The sequence below is a fragment of the Melospiza georgiana genome, chromosome 1 (assembly GCF_028018845.1).
Source record: "Melospiza georgiana isolate bMelGeo1 chromosome 1, bMelGeo1.pri, whole genome shotgun sequence".
Lineage (NCBI taxonomy): Eukaryota > Metazoa > Chordata > Aves > Passeriformes > Passerellidae > Melospiza > Melospiza georgiana.
Genome location: NC_080430.1, coordinates 116192507 through 116220452, shown reverse-complemented (window position 1 = coordinate 116220452; position 27946 = coordinate 116192507). Strand labels below are relative to the sequence as shown.

The following is a 27946-nucleotide window of genomic DNA, read 5'->3' as shown; positions in this document are numbered from 1 at the left end:
CTGTTTTCAAGAATAGCTGAGGGTTGGTTCTTCTCTTCATGCCCTCCAGGATAAGAAACCAAAAGAAGGAATGCAAAAATGGTGGGTTTGGCCCTTTTCAGTTTCTCAAAGTTGTAAGGAAAGCAGAGTCCATTAATCTTGGCAGTGGTGATAATCAGAGATTCCCCTGTTCCACATGAAGCTACCTCTGGATAGAACATCAGCTGTTTTATCTCAAATCACTGCCATACTACTAGCTTCAGATTAAGTGTTTATTAAAATTAAAAATCACCATACAATAGAAACTATTTACATATTTAACTGACAGTCTGTTTAAACTGCACAGTTTGACTGAAGGAAGCCCCTGGAAAAGAAAAGCCATGAATACTTCTGCTGCTGAGCTTCAACTGCAGGCACACTGAAGCTTTCTCAGAAAAGTTTTAAGCTTCTGCAAAGTACCATTTGCCTAAATAACTGGGCTGAAGGATGGCAAAGGGTTTCAGCTCTAAGAACCAGTGTCACTTTGAAAAAGAAGTAATTGTGCTGTGCTGTGGTTACACTGCAAGTGCACTAGCTCATCTGTTTGGGTAAGTAATTTGATAGAACAATTCCATGTAAAGAGCACAGCAACTTGCCTTCACTTTAAGAATTAGATTTGTAATACTAAGCAACATGTGACAGCGTCACTGCAATATAATTTGATATCTTACTGCATGTTTCCACAAATTGTTTTTGATAGTGCTAGAGCTAGTTTTAGCTTTCAAACAGATTTGAGGTTAGTTGACTAAAGCAGCAAAAATATAAGGAATATTCTTGAATAACCACAGAGGATTAAAAATGAAGATTAAAATATTTTCACTGGTAACATTTTTAGCGACTGCAATCAAGGTATGAACTTCCTTCAGAGTCCTGGGCTTTTCCATGGACTTCAGATGATTCCATGGACTTTGGCCTTGTGGGAAGCTGAAGCTTGAACACAGAGGGAGGTGTGCTGCCATGTCTGCAGTCGTGTGTGTTCATCTTGCACTTCTGCATCTGATGCTTTTGTAATGCTTTGGAAATCATTTTAAATTTAGGGTTTTACAGCAGAAAATCAGATTTTTTTCAGTGTAAAGAATGACATACCTAACTCTTCCTCAAAGGAAACCTTGACACTGTTTAGAAAGCCTTACAAGAGGTGAGTGTACGCCTGATACTAATGTGAAATAACAAGGATATAAAAATAATTTTTGCAATATGCTGTTTTTTAAAAGAGATGATTTAAGAATGTCACCACGTCTTAAATCTGTAAGTTCTCCTTTGTGACTTTTTGTTTTGACAACAGCTGTTTATGCATCCTCTCAACCTTTTTATCAAGGTCTCCTTGTAACATATTGCATGATTTAGATCCTAAGAAGGTCTTGTCAAACTGTACCAGGGCATGACTGCTTTCCTTCCTTCTCCTTCCTGACCCCCAAAAAGCCTGTTTCTTTGGGGTGTTTCTACAGATGCAAAACACAGAGCCTTTAAGGAGAACTTGAAGCTTTAGAGGAACTGTTTTAACTAAATAAAAACATTATTTCTCTGCAGAATTATTCTCCAGCTTCCACACTCAGTTAAGACATCTGAATGCATGAAGTAACTGGTTTGAGCAGTCTCTTCTAAAGATAGTCTGTGCCAATGATCTATGGCAATAGAAAAAGTGTTCTTTGTTCTATGGCTGTTGTTGGTACTGCCCTTCTGTTGCTGTGTAGAAGTCATCAAGCACACTCTGTAGGTAATCAAAGGTTGGCCTCTCTTCTGCTTTGTCTTTCCAGCACGTTTTCATGATATCATAAAGCTCAGCTGGGCAGGTTTCCATGCGTGGCATCCGGTACCCACGCTGAAGAGCAACCATCACATCAGAATTGCTCATACCTTCAACAAAAAACAAAGAAGAAAGAGTTGATGAAATTATCTCCATTCTTAGAGAAGTTACTTTTTCTTTTTTTTTTACTTCACTCTTAAGATCTTCACCCACTAGTTTAACATCTTTGCTACTTATTAAAGATAGCTCCTAGCATGAGTTCAATAAACAAAGTCAAGGTGTGCACCAGCAATGAGGGACTTGCTCTGAAAATCCTGGTGGGAATGTTTCCATTACTGCAGCTGAGCACCATAACTTGTACTGTCAAGTCTAACAAAACTGTGGGGAAAAATCACAATTCTTATCTCCAGAACCACCTCTGCTCTGTTCTTCTGACCAATCCTGTCTCCATTTACTCTGCTTCCTGTGGTGGTGTGATTCCCAGCAAAAGCCTGCCCTGGCACCAGTCTTCATCTCTAGCTGTAGAGCTGCTGCTCTGCTTGCTGGAGACCCATCCATCCTGAGATGGAGAGCAGCCCCCCTGTTTGACCACACTGCAGTCAGCCTGCCCAAAATTTCAGGATTTCTTCTACATCAGCTTTTGTGTAAATGCTGCTGATTGCAAGATACTGGACAGTCACTCATGAAATCATTAGTTGTAATAGGTAACTTCCCCTCTTGTCCTACTCCTGTCATGCAAAACCTACTTGCCAGCTATGCTGAGCTTTGCTTTTTTTCCCTGCTTTGGTTTTCTTCCAGAGGATAAGAACTGTAAGTACCAGCAGTGCACCCTGCATCTCACGTGCCAGCTAATGTCACATGAGAGTCCTGCCCTAGACTCCATCCTTCTCCCCCTTTTTTAAATTTCCTGTCACCCCTCCCCACCCTTTATCAAACCCTTGAGAAACTGGTTCTCAGAACAGTTTCAACACCTACTTTCAGGAGGTCACCTACACTAGGGCCAGCTTTTACTATTTTAGGCTCACCACTTCCTACCCAGAAACCTGCCTTTGGGCTTGTCCCTTCCTCTGCAAATCTGATCTAACCATGCCAGTGGCTGCATTGCCTTCTCTGGCACAGGCTCTCTTCTGTACTCAGGGATGCTGTTTGTTCTGATGGCTGGGCATGCAGGGAGCACCTGTGCTTCAGCCTAGAGATTCATGCTCACCAGAGAAGGCTTTCCCTTTTGGGAAGGGTATCCCAGCCCTCTCAGCCACTCCTCAGGCTAGATGCTCCATGTGGTGCAGTTCTGCCCGAGACTACAGCTCCCCCAGGTTTGTTTTGTCAGGCCATTCAGCCTCTGGTCAGCTCCATGCAGGACAGTCTCCTGCACACCCCAGAGGTGCAGGGAGGGCAGCTCTGCTTGGCTGACAGGAGGGAGGAGGGGTCCTGCTCTGAGCAGGGTCAAGAGTGGAGATGCAGATGTGGCGCTCCCCTGAACCCCTGGTGCAGCTCTGCTGCTGCAGACCTTTACATGTATTATCTGACTGCTGTGGCTGTGGGTTGAGCCACTTGGCAGGTAAGCACACACTTGAATTACAACCAAATGACAACTTTATCCAGTATACTTGGATTATTCAAGATGACCAGAGCTCATATAGCTGACTTCAGCTCAAGCTTGTTGGCTTCGAGCTTTTCCAAAAATACCCACAGCCATGTAATCTGAGTCTGGATCAAAGTGCTTACTTTGGGCCCATCTTTTGTATTTTCAGTTCCTCTTTGGAAGGAGAAGGGAAGCTTTCCTGAACTAACACTGCCCATATGCAGAAAAGGAGTATTTCAAAGTAGGGGAAGGGTATGTTGTCACAGAATAAGGAATTACTGCTATATAGAGACAAATTAAATACAGGAAGAAATTCCATGAAGTATTTTATAGAGAACAGTGATTGGACTGCCTGAACCTCAAGAAATGGGATTGTATATAATATATGCAGTACAAAAATTATTCCTACCCTACAAAATCTTAGTTAACCGTGCTGCTATATGAAGACTGCTGCTACTGGGCTTTTGTGCAGAATGGGGATGATTTTTGGGGTTTAAGTACTTCATAGGATTATGCTTAGATCTGCTGTCTGCAGGACTGATTGTTACCTTATGAATGCCTGTGTTTTAGCTACCCTGCAGGAAAAAGATCTGTTTAATATCCATTTGAGTTCAGAAGCAAAAAATGAAAACATTTTATAGCAAATATGTCATGTACATACTTCCATGTGTTTGGGGCTTTATTTAAAACAAAAAGGGTTATCCACAGTCCAAACAGTATTCTCAAATAGCTACTTGTTTAACTTCACCTTTTTAAAATTGTTTCAATCTTTTTCTTTTAGTACCTAAAGAATCATCTGTCTTACCATATCTACATCCTAATCAGTGACAGAAATATACCCCACATACATATTTATCACACTTACACCCTCTTGAATGCTAAAGTTTTGGTACATGTCTGTTAATTTATGCTGTGGTACCTGTTAGGTTTCACAAAGACATATTTGTTTATGTTAGGGCCTGGGAAATGATGTGAACAGAGTGGTATGGAGGAGGAATCCCACTGTACAGAAAGGTCATACCTTGTGAAGAGTCCCAAGCATAACTGGAATGCAATTATGGATGCTGCCAGTATTGACATACTATGTGATCACCTAGAAATCAGGTTTGAACTACCAATTCAACTTTTGTGCCCAGAGAATCAGATCCTTGTTTTAGATTTCAGAGGTAGTTCCTGAAACTCTAGTTCCACTAATGGCTTTGAGTTTCTCAGGAGGAGAAACAGCTGTTGGAATTTAAGAACAAAGATCACAAAAGCTCCAAACTTCTTGGCTAGAAATGCTTCCTACCAAGCTGAGTGCAGGTATTAGCTACTTGCCAATTTCAACTCCAGCTGTTTCATATGCAGCTCTATGCTGAATACTCTAGTTGCTAGAGCTGGTTAATAATTGAAAATAATAGTTTGAAACATTCCCACTAGAAGGGAAAAATAAATTTACCGTTTCTGTCCAGTTGTTACTGGTCACAATCCATCACCAGGTTACTATTGCCATACTGGGGTAATTTGCCCAAATCTGTCACATCTCCTTGTGTAAAGTAGATTGGTCACCCACATATTTTGCTGTGATTCTGGTGCTCAGAATAAACTTTCAGTCTAACAGGCTATTTCAATTTATACTTCTATTTAAAATAGATGTATATGTCTCATCCATTTTAATGCAAGCAATACTTGCAAATATTAAAACAAAATACTTGCAACATTAAAATCTTCTAATATGCAGTCAAGAGCCTTCCATATGTAACTGCTGGTTGATAAATGAATCCACAGTGCAGGGAGTATTTATGGTCATAAAAATGCTCCCACATTTAAAAAAATATTGCCCAGACTTCCCCTAGAAGAGAGATTTTCCCACAGCAGTGCAGCAGTACCGTGTCTGCTGTACAGATTGACTTTATTCTCAGAATAGAACCATGATATGGCTTATGAAGGTAAAGAGAGAGCACATTTAGCTGCAGAATTAAGTATTGGATTGGGGTTTGTATTTTTGTAGTGCTGGTTTCCAGGAGACCTTGTAGGTTTGCTCAGAGAAGGACCATTTTCTAAGCAGAAATTCTTCAGAAATAATCTTCTGAGCCCAGCTCTGTGCAGGAGCTCTGTGTACGCACAGGCAAGTGCTAACTGGGAAAAAAGGCATCTTGACTGTGGGAAGAGCCATGCCTTACTTGGCTGCACACCTCTCCCTTCTGATCCTTCCCATCTCCCTTCCTTGATCCTTCATCCATCCTCCTTAAACAGTGCTTCCCTAGCAGTGTTTAAGGAGAGCTTTGGGAGGACCTGCTGTGCTGTCCAGTATTTCATAGCCCTCACCTACAAAGTGACTCAAGCAGCCCTATCACCTCTTGAAGTTTAAAGGGGCTATTCTTGAGCTTCAGTGTTTTCCCGGCCTAGAACTGTGCCATGAGAATGTCTGGTTTGGCTCTAGCTCTGTATGGAAAGTCACTGTCTTCTCCCATAGCTGTGTAAAGTTGGCTATCCATCACTCCCTTCCCACTGCCCGAGTCTTGTGGGATTTCCCATCTCCTGTGTCCAGAGGTGTTCAGCCTACAGTCACTTCAGGGATTTGGGTCTGCCTCTTGACCATCTCTGGCAGTTCAAGATGCAGAATTCCAGCTGCTCATGAAGTGGTGAAAATGTTTTCACTGTTTAAACAGCAAGAGCTGCTGCACTGGAAGCACCGGGAGAGTTTTGCTTGGATGAAATACCTGGTGTCCCTTTCCTGCCAGGATCCCAAGATTCCTCTCTGAAGTTACTCTGCCCATGAGATGGGCAGTGCAGGTGAACATGGCTGTACTTTCCCCATTTGCCCACCAGAGAAGGGAATTTAGGGCAATTTCCCATAACCTCAGTAAGCTTAAATGAATGCAGTCTGTTGCCCAGAATTAATCATCTTTGCCTGACATGTAACAATTTTATGTGCATAAAAGACCCCTTCATACAAGGTGTCTCTGTGTGCTGGAAACATGAATATTTAATTTTACATTATATATATTTAACATATATATATATTTTGTTTAACAATGAAAAATGAGACATGAAGCACACGACCATCTCAAAGCAGCTCCATTTGATGTGCACACCTCTGTGGCCTTGTACCTGACTGTAAGGAACAATAAACATTAAACATTCCTAGTGGTACATCAACACTGCTTTAGGGTGTGCTTTCATATTTGTTTAGACTAGGCTAGCACTGACAAATTCCTACAGCCTATTTGCTTGTGAAAACACACTTTCTTAGTATCTTCACATGTTATGTTATTAAAGGCCCCACATATTTTATGTTATTAAAGCTTACAGAGCACTGTTAGGACTTGCAGCACTGCATCCTTGCCATGGGACTGTGCTTCTGGTCCACAAAACAGGGATGTCAGAAACACAGGATCTGCATTTGCTGCAGTTGTAACACCTTTAGAACATATAAAAATGACTATATACCCATGGTCTCATTACTCTGTTTGCTGAAATTCACCCTGGAGAGGCACGTACCTTACACACACAGTAAGTTTTCAAAGCAGTATGATTACCTGTAAGACATTTTTCCAATCATCAGTGTCACTACTGCCAGCTCTCTCCCTGAGTATTTTCTTTGCCTTTTAGCACCAAAGTATAAATACAGACTAAAACTAAAGGTCCATACCTGGATAAGGAATCTTTCCATATGTAACAATTTCATACAGGAGAATCCCAAATGACCACACATCAGATTTAATAGTGAAAGATCCATAGTTAATTGCCTCTGGTGCTGTCCATTTAATAGGGAATTTTGCACCTAAAAAAAAAGCAGTCTCAAATAGTCACTTTAATTCTTTTCACATTCAGCCATAGATGCAAAAGCAGTAGCAAGACATAACTTAAAAAGTCATATCTTAAATTACTGTCTTTCATATCTAACTAATAGATTCCAGAAATTGCCATTTAAAAGCAAACTCCTTACAGTCAAATAAAAACATTCAGGCAGCCTTTGTTGGGAATACTATATTAATTCATTTGACAACAGGGAGTAATACAAGTAGAGTCTCTCTAAGCCCTTTTTAGCCTGCTCTAACATCATACCAGGTGAGCTAGGAAACTTTTCTGATAGCAGAAAACACATCAAAGAAACTTGACATAAAAATTTATAACCTGAGAAGTTAATTTAATCAATATACAAAGTCCAGAGCTAGCTAAACCCACAGATATGGGTCTGTACCTCTGAAAACTGCTTAACCAGACCCTTCCTGCTGATCTATTGAATTACTATAACTCAGTGCCTGCTGAAGAGCTCATCTTCCTTAATCTCAGCTGTAGTGTGTTGCTCTCTTTCTTCATATTTTAGTTCTTCCCCTCTTGCCTACGTTACCAGATATCCATCCAGACTGTGAAAACCTGAGGCTGTGTCTTTAAAAGGAGAAGGGCAAAGCCAGCCAACAAACCACTCCGAAAAGCTACGCTTAAGCATGGAAGCAAAAATAAAAACTTTTCACTACAACCAACAGTGCATTTCCTGAAAGGATCCTTGACAACATTAGCAAAACACTCATGGCCAAACCCAGACATAGACCTTTCACAGCAGGCTTTTCCTCTGGCCAGTCCTGACCCTGTTATCTCCCATCCATGTGCTGAACAGGGACATGACCCAGCCTTCCAGGGTCCCTGCAATGCTGCTGAACATGTAAATTAATGCTCCAGCTCCTCAAACAGCTTCCAAAGTTCTGCTAAAGCTTTTCTTGTTACCAGCAACTACACCTGCTAGGGTTTCCTCCTTTGAAAGGAGGTCCACAAGGCATTTAAGGATTTTAAGAGAATTTAAGATCACAGTTTCTTGGCCTTTAATTCTGTGAGATGGAAGCTGAGACTATGCAATTATTTTGTTCAATTTAGGAAAAAATGGTGTGCAGTTAAATACTGTAGATTGTCCTTGTCTTTCAAATTTATTTAAAATAAACTCATCAAAAATCTTGGGGAGCACAGAAAGGTTGTTTCCTTTACTCGTTTTAGAAGTTGGCATTAGAATGCAGCCCCTAGGAAGCTGTTACAATACTTCCTATCCTTGGTGACCATATTTCTGCTAGATACAACCTCACTGCCTCCCAGAGGCAGAAGCTTTAAAGACAAAAATAAAAATACATACCTTCCCTTGCTGTGTATTCATTGTCTTCGATCACTCTTGCTAATCCAAAATCAGCAATTTTGCACATCAATAGGTCTGAAACCAGAACATTTGCTGCTCTCAAATCTCGATGGATATAATTTTTTCTTTCTATGTATGCCATCCCTTCTGCAATCTGTAACCAAAAGAAGAATTATTTTGATATTTCAATACCATAGAGCTCCATTAGCAGGTCTGATCCTTCTTTCTTCAAAGGTATCAGCAAAGCCACATCCATCTATTCATTATTGGTGCCTTTGGAGAATTTTTTAGATGGAAGCCAGGAAAAGGGGGATTGCCATGGAAAACCTATGCACAGATCCAGCCCTGCAAAACTCTGCGTATGGTAGCAGCTCTGAAAGAATTATTTGGGTGAGTAACAGCTGGCAGGATTAGAGACGTTTTGAAGACATTTCCTGAAACAGAATATGGAATAAAATGTTCCTAAGATTTCTATTAAAATATCTTCTTTCCTAGTTTATTTTCTAAATACTAAGAAAATAGAAGGAATTAATGACTTAGGATACAGGTTCTCTGATGAAGCAGGTACTGATAAAGCGACAGCGCAGAGAAAGTTAAAAAACCCCAACAATATTCTATCTACCCAGCATAAGCCTGGACAATTAGGAAGCAATTACTGAGATAGGAGAAACACCTTCATTTTCTTCTGCAACATGTACCTGTTCATACATGAGGAATTTTTGGCAACAGCCAGCTCTCAGATAGTATCATAAGTAAATATAATCTGCATTTCAGCAGCCCAAATTGATTTCCAAACCAAATTAATAACCTCAAAAATATGCAGAGGGGATGATTTTTTTCCAGACTACTTTTTTTTTTTTTTTTTTTTTTTTCAGGAAAAAACAAAAGAAAAGAAATTGAGATAATAGAGATAATAGTTTCTAAACTCAGAGTAATAAAACTGATGTGTAGACTGTATCCTGTCAAAAAGTTTAAACAGAGTTAAGAAAAAAGAAACCCTGTCTTTGGGAGCCATCAGTTTTTGTCTTTCTTGTGAGACTGGTGATGGGACATTCCCAGTCAAGGTGTCTGGGATGCCTGTGGGGGGGTGTCAGACCCATCTTGGCCATGTGATTTGGGAGCCCCCACGCCCTCAGATCCGCAGTGGAGCAGGGAGGGTCCTTCAGCAGTGCCAGTCCCTGGCACCTCACCGCAGGCTCTGTGCTGTGCCCTGAGGAGCAGAGCAGGCAGGGATCCCTCCCCAGCAGCAGAGGTGCTCCTTCCAGCTGAGCAGTAAAGCAGGCACAGCAGCTGCCCAAATTGAAGAGGACATGAACATCACTTCTGCTTCTTTGTTTTTCAAAAGTCCCCGAGGGGTGCTGCCAAGGCACTCGCTGCCACCACTTACAACACAAACCTCACAGTCTTTGTTCCCCTTTTTTGGTTTAAGCAATGGAAAAATAGAGCCACTTGCCCTCCCACTTCCTCCACTGCAGACCTCTTGTTACAGTCAGATACATCCTTCAGAGAAGTGTGACATTGCCCTTGCACAGTGCAGGGGGGTTCTCACACCAAACCAAGAAGAAACTCTGATGAAGAGAATGAGCAACACCTGCATTTCACATTTTCTAGAAGCAAGTCAAACATTTACTAATGAAGGAAGCAGCTGCTGGTGAATAATTGCCACAGAGAACCCTATTAGGGGCTTATAGACACAACAGAAGAGCAGTATTTAATTTAGAGTCTGCTCTGCCTCTCTCTGCTCCCCATGCCATGGGGAGGAAGCAGAGACAAAGAGGAAGGTTTTGCTGTAAGATTGATGCTGAGTTTGGACTGGCCAGCATGGCAGATACACCCAAAGTGCAGACAGGTCTGGTAATGCCACCAAAATACATCAAACTCCACAGAGGAATCGGCTTCCCTCCTTCCTCCCTGCACAGAGATAACATTTGGGTGAACTGCTGGACAGGGAATGAAGAACCACTTCACAAAAGAAACACTTGTGATTGTGATATTCAGTTTCCAAGTCCAACAAAGAAAAGCCATTGGAAAGACGATTTTATTTCCTCTTATTTGTGCTAGATTCACTGAAAAATGAAGAAAACTCCAAAGTAGGAAAAAATTAACAGCAAGGAATTTTGAATCAGCGAAGGAGGGGAAACACAGACACCAAACAACTGAATTCATGCATCTGGTCATGTTAAACCTTTGCTTATAGGAAAAGAAGAAATTAAAAAATTGATATTTTTTGATTGAGATGGGTGCCAGAGCCCACGTGATAACTCCTAATGATTATTGTTGGGTTTTCATTGCCAAATGAAATGTTAATGCTAGAGAAATTCATATGAACAAAAGAAAATTAAAGCCTTTCCCCCTCTCTTTTAATGATCATTGGTACCTGTCAAGACTGCTCAGCTACACGTAACATCTATTTGGGAGCAGAATGGGAAAGCTAATTTGGGCTTCAGGAATATCTTTTGTGGCTTTTAGAAGAGAATTCTGCCTACACTGCTCAAGTGTTAGTGCAAAGAAGAAGTAGTTCCCAGTCACCTTTAATGAAGTACTGACACACACTTCTAGAAATACCCAAATTAAATCCTTTCAAAAAAAACCCCAAACAAATCTCTACATATTAGGAACTGTGCAGCCAGGGTAAGAATGAAAGAAAAGTCCTCCAGGAGACTGTGGAGGTGTTACTGATCTGGACAGGGCTGTCTTTGGCCTGGGATCAACCTTTCAATAGCTGTACCTTTCAATAATGTCCAGATGCATAATAAAATAAAATAAAATATACTTCTTGATCACAGAGTTTTCAAAAAGACAGTTCATCTTCCTGTGACTCTTTGTCTATGAAGAGGGTGTAGACACTTTGTAGCTGGCCAGTGAAAACTCTTGCAAAAGACATATATCTTCAAATGATACATCAGTGTAACAATAATTTTCAGTTTGTAGTAGTGCTATTCTAAAGGCGAAGTCAGGAGAGGCTGCAAAATCATATTCCTCTTGTCCCAGTCAAGCAGCTATGTAGTTAAAGCAGATTCACAGAGGAAAAAAATTATTATTAAAGTAATGTATATAATTATGCACTGGAACATTAGAGTGTATCATTAAAATTCAAAGAAGCATGAAAAGGAGTACACAGTGGAAGTGTTACAATGCCAAATAAGACTTAAAATTAATTGTAATCTAGGGATGACTTTCTACTATGATTTTAAAAATGAGAGTAGAGAGGAATTAAAACACTGCATCAAAAATCTCTATTAATTTTATTCTAAGTTTACTATGATTTCAATGGCACTGTAGCCTTGGAAGACAGAAAGAGGTTGCCAGTCAAGCTGTAGATCATAGAAGAATTAATGAAACTATCAGCACTGCATGAGAAAGAAGGAATGACTGTTTTTAGGACAAAGCTTTGACCCTTTTGAAAGTTATGAGTTTGTTTAGTAAAAACAGGCAGTTTTCCTAAGCACAGCCCTTACACATGTGCATCCTACACAGAAGGTAATGGATTTGCATAAGAAGCAGGAAGAGTTTACACATACAAAAGGTTTGCTGAATTTGTGTCATATGTTTTCAGCAGATCTAATCAAGCAGGAACAACTATGAATTCAGGAAATGTGAAACAAAGAATTGGAGGCTCTTCTGGTAAATTGCCTCTGAGAAAAGACAGAAACCAGCCAGTAAAACCCCGAGTCTTCCAGTTGCTTTAGGAACTGAAGGAGCCAGGCTGGTGCTGACTCCTACAGGAAATGCCACAGCTCTACTCTGTACTAAGGCAGACAGAATGTGCAGATAGAATGTGCTCGAAGATATGCTTGCAAAACTCAGTTTCCCTCAAAACATTTTAATTTCAGAGACCTCTAACATTCATCTCCAATGAATAAACTTGTCTTTGCCAGGGCATAGCTAATGTTAAATTCCTCCAGCCCCTATTTGTATGCACTGATTAAAACATGAGAGATACCTTCAGCTCTGTCAGAGAGCAGGCTGCTTTAGAAACTGGGCTGGACCACCTTCCCAGCAGGCATTTTCTTGCCATCTTTTCCACAAACCTGATTTCATAAATCGTGACCATTAGTACAGAAAGTAAACCACCAAAGTCCAGACCCCACAGCTGTAAGTTAGGGTAGGCACTGATGTAAGTGTGACCCAGCAACAGCTATCTCTCCAAAAATCCCCACCAGCAGGTGTGTTCACCTGTCCAAACAGCTAAGTCAGTATAGCAGAGCTGCAGTGTAATGTAATTTCTTGCTTGAAAAATGCTTACTTTCAAAAAGTTGTTTATTTCACCCAGAGGAGCAGTCCTCATTTTGCAAAGTCGGAATGTTTCACCTCTTGCAAACACATATTTTTTTTCAAGACTCTTCAAGGCAAAGGCATAATGAGCTCAGGAGCACTAAACAACAGCCTGGCAATGCAAACAACAACCCACAGTGCTCTTGACTTGGAAAATCAGCTTCAGCTGGGGTTTCCTGTACAACTGCCTTCTTTACCCAGCTAATGGTCACAGAGACCACATCCTCCTCTCCCTTTCTCGCATTCCCAGTCCCTCCTGTGTTTGTAAAATCACAGATGGATGAGGGCAAAAAAACCCCTAATGCTCAGCTACCATTTCTTGCATTTTCAGTGATCCTGAGAATCTTGGATTAAGTAAAGTGCTTTGCCAGAATGGTATGATCAGAGAGTAATGAAGAGCTCAAGTGTGCGTCCACCAAGGAAAAAAAAAAAGCCTGATCTTATCTAAGAAGAAGAATCCTCACCTCTTCACCACAAGCTTCCTTCTATTTTAATTTTAAACTCTCCTGAAACATACCTCTCCAAATTTCTTTCCCCTTTGCTCTGCAGAGAGGTTAACATCGCTTCTGTAAGAATAAATTAGTGTTCCATTGGTACAAACCAGAGTCACGCCAAAAAACTCCACACCTCTTGTGTTCTCCTTTACACACAGCCTACATTCAGGAAAAGTGTGATCCACAAGTTACCTTAGCAGAGGTCTGAAAAGTTTTTTGTCTATCTTTTGCCCTAAAGATCTATTAATTAATTCAGACTGCCAGAGACTGGTGGAACGTCTGTGTTGGTCAGAGGGAAATCTCTGGTCTGGAATCACACACATGCAGCCTGCAAGTCTATTCCTCACACTCCTGTTATCACACAGTGGCATTAAGGGCTCTTTACAAACATGCTCAAAAACCCTACAAATTCTTTCCGTAAGAAAAATCCCAGTATCTCTGTTCCAAAGTTTTGTTTGGGCCTCAGCCAGAAATCCTCAGAGAGGCATTCCTGAACATCCCTTTAGGATGACTGCAAGCCAGTCTCAGGAATTTCTCTTGATGGTCTACATCCTATATGGCAAGAGGGACTTCTCACACCACCTGTGCAGCACAAGGTCCAGTGCAGGAGCTGGCTGTGAGGGGCTGCTGTCAGATCAGGGTGACAAGTGATGTCCATTTGAGGTGACCTTCAAAGCTCTGAGAATGGCAATCTCTGACCCTTGTTATCTCAGTGATTTACCCAAGCTGTACACAGAGTTGCTCTTTAGCTCATTACCCTATTCAAGCCTTAAATTTCTGAAAACACAGCATTAATTTAAGATGAACACAACGTCCCTAACTCCAACTAAAAGGTCTGCTGTGAAACCACATGTGCTTTTCTCTCCCCATCTCAGGTCTCCTTTCACATCAGCACTCACAGATATTCTTTACTCTCTTGAATTCTACACATTATCTTCAAAGCTACCTCTTTTCTGCCCACTGTCACTCATGTCTTCAGACCATGACCTGGGATCCAGCAGGTTTTCTGCATCTACAAAGCTTTTATCCCACTAAAAATAAATTCTCAAGGACAAATTTCCCAAAGAGTTCAGAAAATTTAAAGAGACTATAGCCACACTAAACCAATAACTATAGGAAAAATAGCTCTTCCATTGAGTCTATGTGAAATAAAAACCTATATTTGATATATTGAACATCTATATAACAATAGTAAATATATAATATACTATAGAATACAATAGTTTCTGTTGGAAAGGACCTTCAGTGATCATCTAGTCCAACTGCTTTACCACTTCAGGCCACCTTAACCAGAAATTAAAGAATATATCAAGGACATTGACCAAATGACTTTTAAAATATGACAGGTTTGGGGCATTGATCACCTCTCTAGGAAGTCTGTTCCTAGGTTTGACAACTCTTTTGGTAATGAAATACTTCCTAATATCTAATTCTATAATTATTTGTATAGCAATAATTACATTAAAAATTCATATAATGTTCTTATTGTGAATTTTTTGGTGCAAATTCCTAATGTTTTATTATACCTATTATTTTTTTTCCCATTTTTTCTCATGAGTTACAACAAGTTAACATAATAGGGTACAACAATCTGTAAACTCTAATGCATATTAAAAAAACCCCAAAAAAGGTTAGTTAACAATAACCTACCAGAAATGTCATCATTACCTACTAATAACATGAAGTACAACCTGCAAATGCAGAATTACTACTCTGTTTTTGTTACATGCCTCCCTGAATACCCAATTCTGGTAACTGTCCAAGACAAAACACCGGGCTCTGGGAGCTTTGATTGAGGCTTTGACACACAAATCACTCAGGAGTCTCTCTTCAGATTTCATTTAAGACATAGATAACTTGTATATTTTGAAACAATCATCCTGGTTCATAAATCATACACTAGTACCTGAAACACCATTTCACAATAATTTACCTAAGAATTTGAAACCAAGAAGGGTACACTGAGGTTAAGAGGAGTTTGACCAGTTAACCTAACTTAAGAAGTAAAAAAATGACACATTTATTAACTCTGAAAGGATCTGCTAAGCAAAAACTCTCAACTTGTCTTTACACTTTCAATTTGTAGCTGCTCAAATTGAAAGCAGCCTTTTCACAAAGGAAGGCAGCTGGGTACTGCTGCCATCTGAACAGGTCACCAGCGGTATTTAAGAGTTAAGCCAAAACACATATTCTCTTTGAAAATTCTTCCATCTGCTTCCTCCTTTCAATTAACTATATTTACTCAAAATTGACCTGTAAATTACATTTTTGAAATGTAAAAATCCTTAGGATAAAATGGCCTAGTATGAGTTTCAGACTCTAAGAGAAGTAACCTCAAAATATAATTTTGAGCACATTTTTTAAGCTTTACCTGAGCAGAGAAGTCGATTAGCTTTGGAAGCAACAATTTACTTCCTTCATCACTTTTCAGAAAATCCAGCAAACTTCCTGTTAAAACAGAGAAAGATTAGATCAGTGCATCTTATAACAAAAATAAACTCACATTGGTTCCCCAATTTTCTGGGTAACAAAACTGGTGCAGTGACGTATTTTCAAGTTGACTACAGCAAGAGAGTCTCTTTGCATGGTTTAATGACAGGAACACCCAAATCAGCATGTCAGACATTCGAGTTTTGCTGTTTCCCTGGCTGTAGAAAACTCCCATGAGATCACACCTCAGTTCAATGGGGCTGAGTTTGATAAGCATCCTACTCTTTCCTACCATCAGGAAAGCTATCTAGGAGAATCAGACACATCAATCCTTTCCAAGTCATACAGACTAAATGCCTCAACATTTGTTCATTAAGTTACAGCAAAATTGCTTGAAAACAGAACAAAACAAGAAAAACTACTATCCAAGATAATCTGAGAAGGAAACTGCATATTTTGTAATGCTCTATAGAGTCCTTTCCTAGTAGTGCAGCCACCCTTGCAGGACCATTCCTCACTCACCTTTATCAATTCAAGTCCCACATAAGGCAATTCCTAAGGTTTGTTTTAATTGCCTTGCAATGATACCAGAAACAAAAGTTAGGTAGGGAGTCCAAAGGAACCAGAGCTATTCTGGGGGTTATCCTCTAATTCAGAAACAATAGAAAATGCTGCATTTAAGAAAACTGTAAAAATGTTTTATCTCACAAATGAAGTAATGAGTCATAAAATTAAAGCTTCAGCCCATCTTAAGGATAGGTGCTCCTCCCTTTAATATTTGAACATTCAAAAATAACTCTATCATTCCTTTCTTTACAAAGAAAGGGAACTAGTTTAGGAGAAGCAGAAGAGTTCACTAAACTATTGCTTGCAGATTGTCGTGGTTTAACCCCAGCCATCAACCAGAACCCATGCAGCCACTCACCCACCTCCCACCAGTGGGACCAGGGAGGGAATCACAAGGGTAAAAGGTAGAGAACTCATGGGCTGAGGTAAAGACAGATTAATAGGAAGAGGAAAAGCAAAAGCTGTGCACACCAGCAAAGCAAAACAAGGAATTGATTCAGTGCTTCCCATGGGCAGGCAGGTGTTCAGCCATCTCCAGGAGAGCGGGACTCCATCACATTTAATGGTTACTCAGGAAAACAGACACTGTCCCTCCTTCCTCCTTCCTCCCTGCCTTTCTATACTGAACATGATGCCACATGGTCTGGAATGTCCCTCTGGTCAGCTGGGGTCACCTGTCCTGGCTGTGTCTCCTCCCACCCTCACAAGCACCCCCAGCCCCCTCACCAGTGTGGCAGCACCAAAAGCAGCAAAGGCCTTGGCTCTGTGCAAGCCCTGCTCACTGATAACAAAAACATCTCTGTGTTATCAGCTCTGTGTTCAGCACAAATCCAAAACACAGCCCCATTCACCTACTGGGAAGAAAATGAACTCTAGCTCAGCCCAAATCAGCATGCAGATGCAATGTTTTTCTCACCTTTTGCCATGAACTCTGTTATAATATAAATAGGCTCTTCTTTGGTCACTACAGCATAAAGCCTAACGAGCTTATCATGCTGAAGTGTTTTCATGAGGTTGGCTTCCTCCAGGAAGGCTTGCACAGACATTGTTCCAGGCTTCAGAGTCTTCACAGCCACTTTGGTACTGTTAAGATAGTAACCTACAGGGAGGGAACACGATCAGTGCACTGAAGTCACTCTGCAGCCCACAGTGTCCTGACCAGCAGGAATTTGTAAAGCAGGTGAGGTTGGATTCCAGGAATAGCTGAGAGCCTGAAAACAAGTGCCAGATGTAGCACAAATATTTATGCTACAATTCCTTCTTATTTTGCAACTTATACAGCACTGCAGAGAAAAATGATCCATTCCCTGTTTTTAGAAATCAGTTATCTGAAAAAAAATTAAAGCAAGCAAATGATCTTAGCTCATACCAAGTTTCCATTTACAAGTAGCCCCTGAATACTTGGTCAAGGTACATTTCAATGAATGTCCACTTAAATTGCCTCAGAACAATAGAGTCCAAGGACTGGCTGGAAATTTCTGAAGTATCTTAAACCCCATGATTACACTTATTTCATGCATGCCAGTCTCATGCTTACAATCCTTCCTGTAACCCTTGGTGCTCAAAATGGAGCATTACGGGAAAGTGCAGCTGAATGGTTCTCGTGACCAACAAGGACACGCTGCCAGGACTGCAATCCTGCAGTGCTCAGCACGAGATTCAAAATGTGATAACTCCTTATCACACAGCCCATGCCAGGAGTGGAGGAGACTGTGGCTGTGGCTCATTTCTCTCTTTTGCAAACCTTCTAACGTAACATTCTAATTCTATAAAAAGCAACTAGCAGTAAAGAGAAAAGCACAGAATTATTTTCAGATTACATGTTTGACAAACAATAAATAAATGTCAAAGTAGCATTAAAAATATTGTGGCGAGCACTTATCCTAAAGTTTATCTTTGCCCTAAAGTTCACCTTGTGAAGTCATAGAATTTGAAAATTGAAGAAATAGAAGAGAGAGAAAGAGGGATATAAATGCAACTTTTATCCCTCCCCATACCCATTGCAACACTGTAGAAATATTTCTCAGAAGAGGTGAAACCTTCATGACTCAACAAAATAGCTCATTTCCGTATTCAGCAACAATCCAGATCATTGCCATGATGGATACACCTCCAAACTGGAATCCATCATTTCCTTATGGTATTTATTGTCCAACAAAAGAAATCAGTGGCAAAGCAAGGACCTAGCTTCCAGATCTTAAGTGCTTGCTCTGAGCACTGCATCTTTGTGAGGAAGGATCATCACCTGAGAAAAGCCACTATGCCACAATCACAAAATATTCACCTGCATGATTATTTAAATCTATTTTTCCAAACATGGTCAGGTCAAATCATACCAAAGACATTTCTCTAAGTTACCTAATAGTAAGAAATTACAGTTACAGGTCAAATCCACTGTCAAAGCTCAGGTATATGATTTATAACTACCAGAATAACAGAAGATAAATATATTTCTCTCTGTTTAAGAAGCAGAAAGACTATTTGTATCATTTCTACTATTCCATTCCACGGCCTAAAACAGAGCATGAGCTCCACTCTCAATTGGTTGAATTCTCTACTGATAATAGAGAATACTAATTAATACAACTATTTAATTGTTGTATTAATAGAGAATACTAATTAATACAACTATTTCGGTGGAGAAATTATGACCAACACACTTAAAATTAACTATCTAACAGTATTTTACCTTCACTAAAGATATCCCTCAAACTCAGGTCTTTTGTTTTAAAAAAAGGTAGTTTGCTTTACTACACCATCTCTGTGATACTGAGGTTTTCTGCTGTAAAGAAGTCTACTTGACTCTCTGGTGGTATTGTGCAAAACAAATAACTGGTGAGATTACCAGAAATATCTGATCTTGGATTTCTCTCTTGTTCATTTATTTCATCATGTATTGGGAGGGATGGGACACCAAAACAAGATGGCCATGAGCTCTGTGACCACACTCTGGTATTGCTAACAACTGCAGAAGAAAATACACTTCCAAAGCACACATTACTTGTATTTTAATTCAGAGCTTATTGAATAAGAGAATCTTTTACACCTGAGATGCAAGCAAGATGTGACTCATTAATAAACTACACTATAATCATTGCATTTGCCTTGTTAACTTTCCTCTTAGCCCTGCTTGAGAATTCTCTTCATGGATTATTAATACCACAGAGCATCATGATTCACATCATATCAATTCTCACTAGGAACAAAAATGCATAAAACATAGACCCTGCTCTTGCAGTGCTGCTCTGCTTCACCACATCACTAAAGCAGCTGCCCAGATGCACTGAACTCTGTGGTCTAAAAACGTTTCATACCATGGCAGGAAGGCAGTCTCTTTGCAGTTTTAGCCACTGTTTAAAATCAAATGTGAAGCAAGCACTAGCATGAAAGTCTGAGGATCGTGTGGTGATGTCTCACGCAACAAGCCATGTTCTTTTTTACATATTAGAATTTAATTCTCAAAAAAAATTAAGTGTTTCAGTATTTATTTTGCAGTTGATTACTATTATTTTGACAGAGTAGTGTCTTGCACAGCCAGGTTGTCCCCAGATTCTTGCATGGGTTTAATCAGGCCAAGGTGTGATATGAACTTATAATAGACAAGTGAGGTTGAGCCTACCATTTCTGAACAGGACTGAAGATGCAGAATTTTGTGAACAAACTCTAATATGCAGCTTTCTCCTTCCTCTGCTTTTCCAGTAATTCCCTGGGAACAACTTGTGGGAGCTATGGAGATATGACATTGCTAGAAGGCATAATGGCTGGAGCAGCTACTGTTGGAGGATTATTGGGAAAGAGTCTGAGGAGTAGCAGCTTCTCTGCATCCAGCTGCACATCAGCACTTCACTCCTCTACCTCCTACAGCCATCATTCAGCTGCAGGACAGAATAATGCAGCAGCAGCTCCATCTCTCACTCATCTCCACACAGCCCATTAAATGTGAAGGCAGAAAGCCCAGGCTGCAATGATGACCAAAACGAGCACATAAACAATAACTCGGTAGCCTAAACCGAGAAAATCTATATAAAATGCATAAAATTGCACTTGTATTGATAGAAAAAAACCAAAAAACTGGAAAACTGATAGCAACTTTTCTCTGTGTAAAAATAACTCTTCAGAGCTGGAGGAGATTCACCTGCCCATTCCACAAAACAGATTTTCTGCATAGGTCATACAGGAACACAGCCAAGTGCTGGGGACATATGGAGGCCTGCTTTTGTTCCTAGGATTTTCTTACTCTTTCCATAATACAAGTTAATTTCCTCCAAACTGTTCAAGGGAAGATGTCCACATGGAAGCCCAGAAAGTACTTACAGAGATACTAAAAAAAAAAAAAGACCATAAAAGCTATAATTGCATATCTTCACACTTCAGTATCAGCATTATCTGTATCTCTCAGAAACATATCTTTCCCATATCTCTCAGAAACACAGAGGGGACCTGTGGAAAGCATCTGTGTCCAACTCCCCAAAGGACACCTAGAGCTGGCTGTCCAGGAATTGTGTCCAGTTGGTTTTTGATTCTCCCCAAGAATGGAGACACCACAACCTCTCTGGGCAGCCTGTGCCAGTGCTTGGCCACTGACACAGTGAGTGTTTGGAAGGAACCTCTGTGTTTCAGTGTGTGCCCATTGCCCCTGGCCCTGTCATTGGGCACTCTGAGAAGAACCTGGCTCTTGCATACCTCCTGCAGCTATTTACACACTCTGATAACATCCCCTAAGCTTTCCCTCAAAAGAGAGGTGCTCCAGTCCTCTCATCATCTTTGTGGCTCTTTGTGGGATTCTGTCCAGTAGCTCTGCATCTTTCTTTACTCAAAAGGACAATTCCTCTGAGTGGGACACTCTTCCCTCTGAAAGCACAATTCCAAATATCCTTTATCAAGAAGATAAAGGATAAATTTCAAGAATTATTTCAAGAATAAATTTCTTCCTTTATCAAGAAGAAATTTATTTAGTAATGGAACCATGGAACAACATTTCTAATTCACATGATGGCTGAAAAAAAAATTTTGTTCTCTGTGAGACGGCAGTGCAAGAACCAGCTCTCAAATCAGGAGAGCAGAGCAACCAGATTATTGCTCAGTACTCCTACATAACTCCCTGGGTGATCATTACAATACACACTGTTTGCTGACACCCTGCACCACACAGCTGACCTAATATGCTTTTCCATCTTGAACTTCTTTGGTTCCAAGTTTAACCATGCTCCTGATTTGAGAGGATCTGTGCCATGCAAATCATCTTCTTTCGCTTCAGAAAGAAAGCAAAGAAGAGGAAATGCAGCCATTGCTTTCACAGTACATTAGTTTTTCTCACAGTGCAGCATTCAGACATAGGCCTCAGGCCCAGTTTAGATGTTGAAATAATGACAAAAACAAGAGGAAGCATCTTGAAGCAGAAACACCCTTTTAAAGTTTTATTATTTTCTGTGTCTATGTGCAGAAGTAGTCACTTCCCAAAATGATCTGCATTTTCAAGCAGGTGATTAGCTCCTACCACAGTGTTTCAGTGTAAGCTAAACATTTGTTGCCCTGGTTTATTAGGCAGAAATAACTGAACAATGGTTGACACTTGTCCTGATTAGTATCTAAATTGTCACTCATGTATATCATAGCTAGAGGGTTTCTTAAGCCTCTTCTCGTGAAGGCTGATAAAGGCTGAATTTGGCTATATTACATTAGAGATGTGTTGCTTGCACTTTTTACGTGATTTATACCAAAAGATTGCACCTGAGCCTCAGTTAGAGCTTTTTGATTGACACTGCAGTTGAGTGTGTTTAATTTGCCACTCAAACTGCACCAGTCTGTGCTTTGCTTTTCTAAATGAGAGCATCTCTTCAAAGCAATGACATTCCTGTCAGACTGACACACTCCCATGGATTATCAGAGACCGCTTCATAGCTTTGTGTCTTCTAGCCAGCTTTGGGACACACTTCTGAGTTGCTCAGAAATGCTCTGCCCATAGAATCTTAGGTCTTAAAATTAATAATGATCATCATCATCATAATCTGATCTTTTATTATAACAAATTTATTCCTACTTAAACATAATGTCCCATAAAACAGATTTGGGGAAAAGCTAAGAGAATGACTTGGCCTGAAGAAACATCTTAATGAAGACTTTGGGAGGAAGATATAGTTAACTCAATTAAGATTCTAAGTGGCACAAAGTGTGTAAGCAATGAATAGTACATAGAACGTGCAATGAGGAAGCAAAAGAATAATCTGATGTCAGAAGGGGCAGCATTTCAAAAGCAGGATGATTAAACCATTTCCACAGAATGTGACACTGGGCATAGCATCTTGCCAGTAGGAAGTCACTAAGGCTGAGGAAATAGTGCTTGTAAGCCAACAGAGCAGGTTATTCAGGTTACAATAATTAATGCTATCATTTTCTGCTGGGCATATATCAATGTTTACAACTTGGAAGTCTTATGACAGTTTTATTATTGCCTGATGAGTCAAGGTATGGGCTGTTCAATCTCTACATAAATCACCTATTTTCTCAGCAGCACTGTGGCAGACAACACTCTTGGGTTAAGTCTGTTCCCCTTCTTCACCCAGCATGGCAGTACCATGCACTACATTGCAGGAGGCATCTTCTTCACAAATGAACTATGATATCACTACCCACAGTTCACTAAAAGACACTGTTTCTTTCTATTTCATACTCTTTAACACTTTCTGATTTGAAACAAAGTTCTGAGAGGCTCATTGGTTTTGAGATTCAGGAGCCACATCTTACTATAATCTTGTATTTCTGCCTCAAAACATAACAAGACTTCACTGTCCTAGACCTTCTAAATTACAGTGCTTACTCACTATTTTTTTCCTTTAAAAGACACCAAAAGGATTTGTTCCACTTCCTTGTCAGGTATCTACCCCTTTTACAAGCCCTCTCTCCTCACAAGAAGGTACATTCTGGGCCTGATTTCGCTGTTTTACAAGTATACAGCATCAGGTTCATGTCCAACATGTTTTTTGAATGACTCTGAAACAACATTTCCTTCAGAGTTAAATACTCATTTCAAAAGAACAAACTTACCCATCCAGACTTCTCCAAACTGACCAGCTCCAAGTTTCTTCACTAATTTAATTGATTCCCGTGGAATTTCCCATGCATCTTTATCCCATGGTTTTTGAGGTTTGGGACTAATACAAGCTTTTTCCAACTTTCTGCATAAACCATCTGATTGCCCTGGTTTTCAAAGGAAAAACAAAATACAAAATACATTACACTCCTGTGCTGCATGACTTGAGACAAACATTGCTTAATTGCACCAGCCAGCCCACAATAATGTTCAAAATAACCAGATGCTATGATGAAAAAAGCCTTTCTGGTGCTTTCACAGAAGTTTAAGTGCCTCTGATCTGAAATTTTGCATTCAGAGAAAAACTTAATAAAAAAGTATCACATGCATCTGGTTACTGTCAGATTATTAAGGAGTCTAAGTACAATTTTCACCAAATAAATACAATATCAGATCTTATTCCTGACACTATGTTGGTTAAGATGTACAGTGGAGTCAGGTTTGGGATTCTCATTTTGTCATTAAATTTTCTTGCAACATAGTTTCAGACAGATGTGCATGCAAGCATAAGTAGGTCAACATTGTTTTTTCTCCAGACACTGACCAGCTATAACTTTTATATGAATGTTGAATAATTCTCAGGTTTTCCAGCTGTGTTGAACTGCTAGCACACATATCTAACTATTCAGAAAAATTTCATGGCCAAGTCCTCAGAATGGCTTTGAAAAATTACTATGTGATTTTATGTTCTACATTTTATTGTCCTGTCTTTATTTCCAGGTAGAAGATTAAAAAAACCCTGAACTTTGGAGTTATTCAGCAGGAGGTTATGCAGAATGAGAAGTCGGTTCTGCAGCTAAAACATAGACAGACTTGTCCCTTACTCTCCCTATCTTTTCTTTTTTTAAATAAATGTATATATTCTACGTGGGTGCAATTTTATTTCTTTGAAGTATATGGAATATTTTTTCCTTTAAAAATTGATAATTAAAAAAACACATTTACAGGAAAAATAAAACCAATTTCACACTCAACACTAGGTACAAGACAACATTCACAAGTCTGTATGTATTTCTGATAGTTATGAATAAAAATTTACTCTTAAATAAAATATTATTTACAATGCAGGAAATTCTTATTATAGCTTCACATCACCCTTAGTTTGATGAATTGTGTTATAAAGCTAGTCTTAATTTCACAATGGTATACCACAGAGCAACCAGCACTAGATCTGGTTATGGTAACAATAATGCTTGGGTTCCAATCAGTTTTACTTTATCTTTGAAAACATGCATGCTCAACTTATTTGGGGAAGAAGAAAAAGAAAAAAGAAAAGCTTTGAAACAAAAGAAAAACATTTATTTTCCTTCACAGAAAATAATGGCTGCATTCTAATATGGACTTCACTAAATGATTTAACTTACTTTGATAATGTTTGATCATATCATTGATATTAGGAAAAGTTATTCTTGGAGAGATGTAAAACCCTCCATTGTCTAGACTCCTGATTTTGTAGTGCTTGATAACATCGCCATGCTCTGGATCATAGTCCCGTATGGAGAGAGAATAGCTGCCTGTGGATAAAGAAGGAACCCCCATTAACACATAGCAAAAATCCAAAGAGTCCACACACGCACGGTCAAGCCTAAGAAAATCACCAATTTGTCTGCTTTTCTTTTTGCTCCCTTATTTCCTCAAAAAGCATTTTGCAATCCACAGGAGGAAGTTAGCAAAAACCAGCCCTGAACTGGTCACCAAAATGCTTACGGTCACACTTTCTTTTTCAATCTTATTCAACGAGCTCACTGGTTCCATATTCCAGGCAGCTCCACAGTCAGTGCCCAGCTTTGCAAAAGTCCCCCAGCTCGAGTAGAGGTGGCTGGGAAAGCAGGACTGTGGCTCTCACCCTGTTCAGGCAGAAGCTGAAATCTGGAGATCAGCATTTTGAAAAAGGAACATGCTGGTTGTCACGGGCCAGCTAGCAAAAGGACAGTTTGGAGATGGCTTCAGGCATAGAGGAGGGAGAGCAGATCTGTTGATCTGCTAGATCTGTCCAGCCCTAGGCAGCCTCTCCTGCCCCAATTTAAATCCATCTGGGATTTAAATCGGGGCAGGAGAGCCTCTACCTTTAGCTACAGCATTCTTTGTTTCTTCTACTTGTACAATTCTTGCCCATTTTCAAAGGATAAAAAAGATCTCTCCCCTTATCTCTCCTCACACACATAACCAGTGATTGTGGGGTACTTTCCCATACTCTCAGTACCCTATGTAGAATTTAGGAAACTTCCTTTGAGAACTTCATTTAGGAGTCTTCAGCTGAGAGGACAATGATATGGGGCCATTTCAGAAGATACCTAGTCAAGAATCTGCAGTATTAGGGCCAAAGAAGCTACCCTGTGAAGAGGCATGACCTGCTGAAAGGCTTCATGTGTCTTCTTCTGCAGGATGCAGTGTTACAGCATCCAGCTGGAATATCCATCCAGACTTAGAGCCAGAGTCCACAGGCTGGGGCTTCTCAAAGCTGAAGAGCCTGGAGACTTCACAAAGCTTTTCAGCACAAAGCACTCTGTTTACAGCACAAAATTTTACCAAAAAGCTTTCTGAAAAGAATCCCACTACACTGTAGAAGTGAAAACCCTCATTATGCATTAACTACAACTTTAAACTTGTAGCAATGGATACGGACCCAATAATGGAAGACTGTAGAATGTAGCAGCTACTATTACAGTAATATGTCTTTCAATAAAGGAGTCACAAACATTAAGAAAAGATACCACTTCATTCATTCCTGCCTCTTGTCAGTGTAATCACACATGTAATGCCTTTTTTTTCCCTTTTATCTCAGATTTGGGTGTTAGCCCGCAACTCTCTTCTCTCTTTTTCTGGTAATTTTCTCATTCTTCTAACTCCTATAGAACTGCAGAAAATTCACACAATAGGATGCACTAAAACTACTCCACATCCGATGTCAATTTCTGTGTAGACTGACTGCATGTTTTTTATCTCCTTCTCAATTCCAAAGTACCACCCCAAAACCTACCCTTTAATGTTTCACTTTCTCTGATAAGGAAAGCTCCAGGACCATTTCCAGGAGCCAGGAGCTGTCTTTCAGCATCTTTTCGGGTTATGTCCTTGAAGAACCATCTGAAAAGTATTTCACAGAGTTAGAACCAACTCTTTCCCCACCCAAAAAGGATACACCACCAAGGTGAAGAAGTTTGCCAGAATTTGGAGACTGGGAGAACTTACTCTTCTGTTTCCAGGGTGTTTACTTTTGCTACATAGTTGCTGGGAATGAAACCTTCTTTTCTTGTCGTGAGAGATTTTGCTCTCCACCATTCTCCAGATCTGAAAACCAAAAACAGTAGTACTCATAGGAAACGAAAATGATGAATTGTTATTTAGGTTCTACTCTGCTGAGAGCTTTGCCCAGGCTGGAGAGAGAAACACAACCTCTCCTCTGAGGTCAAGGGCCCTGAGAAGCCACTGGCTCCACCAGATCAATGTTTGGTCACTGCTGCTGAGGCCAGCTGCCAACCAGAGAGCTGTAGACTCAAAAATGGTTTGGGTTAGAAGGGACCTAAAAGATCATCCCTGTCATGAGCAGGAACACCTTCCACTGCAGCAGGTTGGGCAAAGTCCTATCCAACCTAGAATAACTCCTTAAAGCATTTGTACTATCACATGTAAGAGAGCTCACTTATTGCTCCTACACCCATGGTATAAATAGGATATTAAAACTCTGTAGAGGGAATTAGATGAGCCCAAAGAAAACATGCAATACGATCAATATTGCCATACTTACTCTTCAATAACTTTCAGTTTTTCTCCTTTTTTGAAGGACAAGTCCTCTTCATGAATGCCATCATAGGGATACAAAGCTACCACAATGACTCCCTGCTCCTCTGCATCTACAAAAGCAGAAAGACAAAGGCACATTCACATCACTTTGCAGGCTGACATGGGCACAGCACACAGCTGTGAGATTTCTATAGAAACATACCTGGACTGACAAACCTCTGTCCTGGTAAGAGCTGTGCTTCTGGATTTGCCTACAATAAAATATGTCTTTAATTAAGCAGTTTTAGATCTTTGTGATGATCTTAAATTACAATTACATATTATACAGTTGCTTTGGTATCATCTCATATGTCTTAAAAGGAAATGCTCAGATGTTTTCCCACCATTCTTCAAAATATGTATTATATATAAATACCATACATTATTTATATGACAATATAAAAATATAGTGAGTCCCCCTAGATTTTAAATTGAGCAGCTCAGACCTTGTGAAGGTGTGGCACAAGCTGTGGGGAAGAAGTTCACAGCTTTGGGACTTCTGCTGAGGAGGCTTTAGGCAGGGCACTTTAGCAGGACAGCTATTACTCTGTAGCTGTCATGCTAAAGAACTACAAGCACGGTTATGCCACTAAGACTGTGCAAGGGGGAAAAAAAAAAAGAACAATTTAAAAAAAAAAAAAGGTAGTTTGCGATGTGTGTTCATGGACTGAGAGCACACTGAGTTCACTGTGTCAGCTGGGGAGAGAGGAGAGCAGGGAGCCATTCACACCTGCAGGGAGCAGGTCCCTGAACAGGGGCAGTCAGGACACAGTTCCCTCAGCACAGAAGAGTAGCTGGGGAAAAAAAGGTCCCAGTCAGGCTGCAAATTAGCAAACCCACTTGGTACCCAGCAGAA

At 40.1% G+C, this 27946-nt stretch overlaps 1 protein-coding gene across 3 annotated transcripts in view; it reads right to left on the bottom strand.

Annotated features, from left to right (window-relative positions):
- Positions 1-238: 238 nt before the first annotated feature.
- LYN (LYN proto-oncogene, Src family tyrosine kinase) overlaps positions 239-27946 on the bottom strand; it is a 49468-nt gene continuing 21760 nt past the window's right edge. For all 3 annotated transcript variants that reach the window (XM_058020566.1, XM_058020574.1, XM_058020558.1), the window contains exons 3-13: positions 27254-27302; positions 27056-27161; positions 26500-26598; positions 26291-26394; positions 24675-24824; positions 23265-23417; positions 17137-17319; positions 15595-15671; positions 8455-8608; positions 6982-7113; positions 239-1875 (exon numbers count right to left, since the gene is read on the bottom strand). In XM_058020566.1, coding sequence (XP_057876549.1) covers positions 1673-1875; positions 6982-7113; positions 8455-8608; positions 15595-15671; positions 17137-17319; positions 23265-23417; positions 24675-24824; positions 26291-26394; positions 26500-26598; positions 27056-27161; positions 27254-27302 — 1410 coding nt within the window. In that variant the 3' untranslated portion in view covers positions 239-1672. The remainder of the gene's footprint in view (positions 1876-6981; positions 7114-8454; positions 8609-15594; positions 15672-17136; positions 17320-23264; positions 23418-24674; positions 24825-26290; positions 26395-26499; positions 26599-27055; positions 27162-27253; positions 27303-27946) is intronic.